General features: G+C 38.1%; 1 protein-coding gene across 1 annotated transcript; it reads right to left on the bottom strand.

Annotated features, from left to right (window-relative positions):
* Positions 1 to 3,292: 3,292 nt before the first annotated feature.
* On the bottom strand, positions 3,293 to 5,873 carry LOC114450080 (proenkephalin-A-like). The gene is made up of 3 exons (XM_028427987.1): positions 5,801 to 5,873; positions 5,359 to 5,502; positions 3,293 to 4,115 (listed from the first exon to the last, which is right to left on the bottom strand). Exons 2-3 carry the CDS (start codon positions 5,497 to 5,499, stop codon positions 3,516 to 3,518), a joined length of 741 nt encoding a protein of 246 aa, XP_028283788.1. The 5' UTR covers positions 5,500 to 5,502; positions 5,801 to 5,873; the 3' UTR covers positions 3,293 to 3,515.
* Positions 5,874 to 8,295: the final 2,422 nt, after the last annotated feature.

Here is an 8,295-nt window from a genome sequence, read left to right as displayed (position 1 = left end):
CTGGAAAGGGATGTTAACAGATTCTCCTACAAAGCACCCTGGACCAGACTGTCACTCCATCCACCTGAAACACTGTGCTGATCAGCTGTTACAGTGTTCACTGGAATCTTAAACATAACACTGGAGACTGACTACCAGCTTATAACCATTAACCATCATACAGCTCTACAAAACCCCTCTTACTTGAGTATGTGCAATATCTAGTAATATGTTATCATATCATTTATTTATAACATATTTTTGCATATGTATTTTTTATTTGTAGTTACTTTTATGCTGTATCCTACAATGTGGCATCCCATCCAGTCCAGCAGCACCACAAAGTACTCCTGCTCAGCCAATATAGTACAGACCCTTTGCAAAAAATAAATAAAATATGAGGGAAAGGTTACGGTAATTAATTACCATAATTCCATTTTAAAAAGTTAAAACTCTTATAGATTATAGATTCAGGGCCCACATTTAAACAATTTTATTTTTTATTTTTACATAATTTGGGCTCCACCTCATAAAACCTACAAAAACAGGAATTCAAAAAATAGAATACTGTGAAGAAGTCAGCCCAAATTATGCAGGCCATGAATGTTTTAAACTGAGTGTCACCCACTAATCATCTACTAAACTCAAAGCACCTCCACAGGTTTTCACAGGTGTCTAAATTGCTTCAGTTCGGTTCAATATGGGGAGACTGCAGATTTGATAACTGGCCAGAAGAACCCTTGATACCTCCCATATGGGTAAGCCACAAAAGTTCATAGCTAAGGAGGCTTGCTGTTCACAAAGTGCCGTGTCCAAGCATATCAATGTAGAGAGAGCAAAATGTGGCAGGAGAAAATGACTGTGAGCTTTAGCAGATTATCAAACAGGATTCTGTTGAGATCTGGCAGAGGTCCAGAAAGAGTGGAATGAGGCGGGAGTCACAGCTTTAAAAAACCACCACATTTAGACGCATCCAGGAGGTGGGCCTACAACTGTCAGGCTAAAATGAGAGGAAGGATCAGTGATTTCAAAATAAAACAGGAAATAACTAACCAAAACCGGAAATAAAGCTACAATCAAGGTAACACAACAAAAACCAAATAAAAGCCCTGGCTCAAAACTGACTCCTGACCATTTTACAGTTTTTCTGATTGCTTAAGCACATTTCTGTAACTATTGGCTATTTGTGCAAACACTCTACACACCAAATAAAAAACCTTACACCAAATCAGCAAAACATTGTAGATCTCTTGCAAAAGCTAATACATCTGCTTAACTCTTCTAAACCTTTGTAAAAATGGTATTTTTGTACCACACAGTTAACACAAACCCATATATTACTAAGCACACAATGTGCCAACTACACACTGATGGTATTAACTGAAAACGCATCTTACTTTTGCTTTCTCTGTGCACAGGTCTGTCCATGTGAGGTCAAACTTTTGTCATAAATAGTTCTATAAACACAGGGATTCAAATTTCAAGTATGAATGTTTATTCACACACATCAAACAAACATAAGAAAACATACAATTTCACTGAAAGAGAGAGAGAGAGAGAGAGAAATCAGTCTCATTGTCTCTCTGGGTCCGGCCACAGAATTTCATCAACATCACAGCAATGTCTTCTAGTCCAAGGCACTGGGGAACATGTCTCCTGGAGGCCATATCCAGGCCTGACATGATGCCTGGTCCATATCCTTGCATGCCTCCTTCCAGATGCTGGATGTCTAGTAATTCTGTGGAGTAACAGTTTTCAGTTTTACATGTAGAGTATTGTTGTTTTTCTCATTAGAGTATGGTACACCTACAAAACTTAGTGTGAAGGAACTGTACTAACCCATTCTCATCAATATGTCCTCAGAAAAAACTGTAAACAAACACATATACCCAGACATGTTTTTACAGTTTTTTCTGATTGCTTAAACACTAACAATGATTCTTATAGCACAATTTCTAAAACTATTAGTAGTTATAGCAAAATCACTCACTGAGTTTGCAAAACTAAAAGCAAAAAAACTGCTTTACACTCAATTTGCACTTTTGTAACACACAATTTGCAAATGTATAAATATAATCCACTTCACAGCATCTTTTTGCTGAACTTAAACACAACTCACTGCTTTACACACAACTTCCAAAAGATCAACACACTCATAGTAAAACTACACACATTTATGGCTGGTATTTACACTATTTTGCCAACTGTCTGGCTACACTGTCACATGTGAGAACTGTTTTACATCATTAGTTCACTTTGCAATCAGCATGAGCTCTGTGAATAAGACACAGGTAAGCTTCAGTGTGGAGAACAATGGAGGGAGAAGGAGACTGAGAAGAGTGAGAATTAGAGGAGGAACATGAGGAAGAGGAGGAGACGAAGACTAGGAGGTGAATTTAGAGGAAGAGGACGAGGAGGTGAAGAGGAAGGAGGAAGGGTAAGAAGAAATAGAATTACTGATGTCATCGGAGCTACAATAATGGATCATGTGATCAACCATGGATTGACCCTGAGGGAAGCTGGACAACGGGTTCAGCCTGAGCCGCTACATATAGCAAGCATCATAAGGACATATTGATGAGAATGGGTTAGTACAGTTCCCTCACACTAAGTTTTGTAGGTGTACCATACTCTAATGAGAAAAACAACAATACTGTACATGTAAAACTGAAACTGTTACTCCACAGAATTACTAGACATCCAGCATCTGGAAGGAGGCATGCGAGGATATGGACCAGGCATCATGTCAGGCCTGGATACGGCACTCCAGGAGACATGTTCCCCGGTGCCTTGGACTAGAAGACATTGCATGTGATGTTGATGAAATTCTGTGGCCGGACCCAGAGAGACAATGAGACTGATTTTCTCTCTTCCTTCTCTCTTTCAGTGAAATTGTATGTTTCTTGTGATTGTTTTGATGTGTGTGAATAAACATTCATACTTGAAATTTGAATCCCTGTGTTTATAGAACTATTTATGACAAAAGTTTGACCTCACATGGACATACCTTGTGCACAGAGAAAGCAAAAGCCAGATGTGTTTTCAGTTAATACCATCAGTGTGTAGTTGGCACATTGTGTGCTTAGTATATGATGGTTGTGTTAACTGTGTGGTACAAAAAATACCATTTTTACAAAGGTTTGAAGAGGTTAAGCAAGATGTATTGGCTTTTGCAAGAGATCTACAATGTTTTGCGTATTTGGTGTAAGGTTTTTTTTTATTTGTGTGTAGAGTTTTGCACAAATAGCCAATAGTTACAGAAATGTGCTTAAGCAATCAGAAAAAACTGTAAAAAAATCATAGTCAATCCATACACCATCAAGAGATTCCTTTAATACATATGTTCAATCAAACAGAAAGAAAGTATGTGTGTGTATATATAAGCTAAAGAGGTTGTAGCACATTATACAAACGCATGTTACTAGCATAGGAGGTGAACAGTTTATTCAAACACCAATACCAACAAGTCCAGACCACAATATGATTGGTTGAGAAGTGGGTTGGAAAGCTAATGAGACCGAATGGTTACTGTGTTCCTAGTCCATAAACCCCCCGTACCTCTTCTGTAGCTCACTGCCAACCTCCCAAGCCCGTTTCAATGCCCCTCCATTTTTGCTGTTGTCCACCAGCCACTCAGGCCTACCTACACGCCTCATGAACCCTCCATAGCGCTTCTTGAGTCCACGGCCTAATACTGCTTCCAGCAAGCTGCCTTGTGGCACCCCACTTTCAACCCGACGCATGAATCCTCCATACCGCTTCATAGTCTCACCTCCCTGGCCTTCCCCCTCACTGCTATGCTCAGCTGCTGCATTGAGGATCTTTAGGATCTCCAGGCGAACATTTTCTTCTTTATTATGGTTTTCTGGACCATCTACTATTTCTCCTGGCAATGTGGAACGACGGGACATGAAACCACCATAGCGTTTCATGAAGCCACCATACTTTTTGGACATCTGGGGTTCTAACAATGCTGTGTCCACATCGTCAGTTGATGTGTTGACTCCTCCTTCTTGAACCTGTTGTTGATGGGGGTCAACATCCAGAGGAATTTGGTTTTCCTCCTCCAGTAGTATGTCTTTGCATATGCGCAGCTTCTGGTTGTCCAACACACCTTCACACTCAATTGAGCATGTCTGGAAAGATCAAAATTGTGATTATGAATTTATTTTAAAGCCTATTGTTACAGTTTATTATCATTTTAACTGGACCTGGGTACATCAGATTAGAAATCTAGGTTTATTTTAATAGTTTTACCATTTTTGTAGCTTGGTCTGCTTAAATTAAAAGCTCATTACATTCTCAATATGAATATCTAATTATTATTAATTATTAAATCTAAAGAAAACATAATGGAACAAAGCAAATGTGTACAACTAACAAGGTAACAAGTTTTAAATATCAATGGGCTTAATGACAGTGAATACTCAAAAGTCTAGTTTTGAATATTCACTCTAACTCTAGAGCCTCATTCTCCACCCCTAATGTTTTGCTGCCTCCACTGTAAAATTCTTCTGCTGAATAATTTACCTAGTATATATGCAGTGAACTGTGACAGCAGCAGATGTTTTCCAAATGTATTATTTGAGACACAAATCAGCAGAGAGTTTGTGATCCATAACATCCCTGTGATGGGTTACATACTCCCAAACATCATGCATTTTATTGAAACTTGGAGCCAACAGTCATTCTTATTTGATGACAGATGAGATTCTTGCTGAGATTTTAGTGCTGTTGGCTAATGACTACAGGATTAATGAACAGGAAAATTGAATTGAGGGGGTATTGTCACCTATAGGGCTAAGAAGGAAACATGCACTAGCACCCTCTTGTGTCCAAAATGAACACATGCATCAGGGACAGCAAACGCCGGATGCATCCGTTGTGTTTCAAATGTAAGTAAATTGGGGAGGCTCTGTTCATTATTTAGGTTCTGTCAAAAGTGGACTCTCTATGTGTCCAATTTAACCAAATTATTGGTTGGGAATTAATTAATTATTATTGGGAATTAAGTGCTACATTAAGAAAAGTCTGTAAGGATGTAATGTGTTACATTTCTTAATTGCAGATTACATTACAGTAAATACACAGGAGATCTATATGAAGTTGGCATAATAAAAACAGGATATAATAATCAAGATGCTGATATTGCAAGCACAACAGAAAGCACTGATAGAAGAAAACCCTCAAAACAAAACATTCTCTAATAAAACAAGAATTTAAAATTCAGTGTATCTGTACTGGATTAATTTGTTTAGAATCCATGGGATTATTGTATTGACTATAGTTGCCGAATAACTGATTACAATGGTAAAGGAAGTCTTTAAATATAAATAAATACATACATAAATAAATAACTAGTTAAATTGTTGATATTACCAGAGATGTGAAAGTAGACTTTTGTCCTAGCAAATGGTACACACAAAGTGCACACTCCTTCCCACAGTCTATTCCAACCACCAGCGATACACATACTCCCAGCACCAACATCCACATGTAGTTGCTGCTTGCGCTAGCCATGGACTGAGGACAGAAATTGACAAAAAAAAAATACACAAAACGATAAATTCACACTACTTACTGTCAGTAACTACTGCCATTATAATTAGAATATTTTAACACTAACATTAGCTAACAACAATAGTATTCTATAAAATAAAATCATTTATTTAATTTTTAAATATTTTTGATCTGTAAGTAATGTATGCCTTGTATATGCATATAATTGTAAAGTGCAAATCTCAGTCAGTTACTAATCATATATAAATACAATTTGCGTAAGATAATGGCTGAAATATAAATGAAGTATATGTTATCTTACCTCTGCTTTATTTTAAACGATTTAACGATATTATGTTGCCCTCCTCGTCAGCCAGTGGGAATACTGTAACGGGGTGTGTGTGTGCATCCGATATATATGCGCACGGTCGTTCGTGTTGTACGGTTGCACAGCGGTTGTCAGCCAATCAGCAAACGTAGATACACACTGTGCGTTCTCATCCGCGCTGTCTACAGTTAAATTTGTGACAACACAAGTTTCTGGTGTTGCGGTTGTCGCAAGAAAGCTACGCTCCTGCCTGGTAATAGAAAAACTGCGGCCAGAGGCTTTGCAGTTTGTTCAGGTAGTTTGTGTGGCATTCATCCCCTGCCCCCTCTTCCCAACACACACACATCTACGCACACACATCAACACCACCGCAACACATTTCTGTCACGCATTAATTCTGCATTACCAAGCACTGTTATACTGATGGGATATGCTTAATAATTATATCTAGACTGTTTTGTGTAGGGATAGTCTATCATTCGCACCTAGCTGTATATCTTTTTCCCCCACCAGGAAAAATTAACACACTTCTTAATGGGCCAGGGAAGGAAGTCATATTCTCGCATATAATGTGCTATATTCATCTGACTCCAACTGCGTGGAAATAGTCTAATCCTACATAAATATATAAAAACTGGGGTTGCCCACAAACACTAAGGCCATGTATAAGAAGGACATGAATAGAATATTTTTATGCCGGAAGCTCCATCCATATGTTTTACCAGTCTGTCGTGACAGGCACCATTTTCTCTGCTGTCGTGAGCTGGGGAGATGCCATAAAGCAAAGGGCACTAACAAACTGGAAAAGAACTATTTCTACATTGTATCTGGGAGTGTGACAAAAACAATTTTAATACATTTTTGTTTTTTAAACTGGTCATAGTCATTCATCTCTAAATATTCCAGTAGACTTTAGATTATACTGTCGAAACCTCAAGAAAATAAATTTGATTTTTGCTTTACAGGCCACTGTAGGCAGACTTTCCCATTAAACTTGTTCTGTCCCTCTCCTGACAGTTCAGGCAACAAGGAATTCTATTTTCTGATGGTCGATAGGGCTAATTCCAGATAGCTGTATGAGCGTAATCTGCCTTTGACTCATTTATAGGATAGTTTATAAGAATTCTGTGCGGGGAAGTTAATCATTTCTCTGTATGAGAAATGCCATGTGTGGCATATGAGGGGAGAAGTTGTTGAAATACATGTTTCACTCTTAATGCGTAAAACTTGAGAGACCTGCTGCCACACCACTTAAGTGATGAGAAATTCAGGAGGCAACGTAACACTAAAAATGTAGTGATGGTTGGCAACAGAATAGACATTGCATGTATTTATGGAGACAGCGAATTAACATGCACTGGTGTGTTTTACTGTATTATTTCAGGAACCTGACTGTACAGAAAATCAAAGTCTGTAACCTGTGACCCAAAAACTGACCATATTTCAGAGCTCTCCCTAAATGTCTCATAGTAGGCTTTCAGGAAAGCTTGTGTCCTTTTCAGGGGAGCTCGACTCTCCTTAGCTCCCCTATAATTCAAACACTGACTGTAGGCACAAAGGATTAGAGGTCTTAACTGGAAGAAAATTAATGAACCTGCAATAGCAGTAGAGACCATACCCATGGCACAGTATATGACAGGTATGACAGAAGATTGTATTTGATACAGATTTGTCACATCATAGCGATGCAGGTAGTTTTTCCCAGTCTGAACAACTCAAAGCCGGATATATATGGATTGATTTCAATCCACCTCTCGGAGGTGGATCTAGCCGGATACGCTTAAATTGGAAAGCAAATGTGGTTATACCGAATCCCACTAGTGACGTCACACTTCTTGGTTCATGGGGACAGTGTCGGGTCGCGTACAACGCTGTGTGTAAACAACTGTCGAAGTACAACAGCATTGCCCTGTTTTATTTTTCAACAGTGTTACAGAGGAATAAACAGTGGTTCAAAATGCAAAAAATACAAATGACATGGAAAAAAAATCCACAACACATGCACACACACTGTCCTACTGTAGCCTGAATGGACTCTGAATTTTACAATTACCTAAGAGCTATCCAGAATCAATCCCTCTTTAGCTGATCAGACAATCTGATCTAAAACAATTTCTTACATCGGGATGTTATTATAGTACTGTTATATTTTACTACTTACAGTATTCCAGGTGTATTATATATGACTACCATTTTAGGTTTGAATTTTTGACTTGAATTTTATTATTGTTTAGAATGTTATTTTATTTTATTTACTTGCTATTTTACCTTACCTTATTTTTTTTTCTAACCTGTTTTTGATCATGCATGGAGCACCTGCAATCTCCTCCTGGGATTAATAAAGTATTTCTGATTCTGATTGTAAATCCTGAGAGTAAGAGAGACGAATTTACTACTACTACTATTGAAGATACAGAAGAAACAGCCAGATTTTGAAAATACAGAGTTCACCCTGAAGATGTGATCACAGAAGATAAGTGAGGGAGGTG

This window comes from Parambassis ranga, chromosome 17 (genome assembly GCF_900634625.1).
Source record: "Parambassis ranga chromosome 17, fParRan2.1, whole genome shotgun sequence".
NCBI lineage: Eukaryota > Metazoa > Chordata > Actinopteri > Ambassidae > Parambassis > Parambassis ranga.
The sequence above is the reverse complement of the archived record's forward strand: the minus strand, read 5'-3'. Positions and strand labels throughout refer to the sequence as shown.

Coding starts and splice junctions, on each gene's coding strand:
- LOC114450080 (XM_028427987.1), bottom strand. CDS start 5,499: ATGGCTAGCGCAAGCAGCAACTACATGTGGATGTTGGTGCTGGGAGTA. Junction 4,116..5,358: donor AGTCTACTTTCACATCTCTG/GTAATATCAACA, acceptor TGATCTTTCCAG/ACATGCTCAATTGAGTGTGA.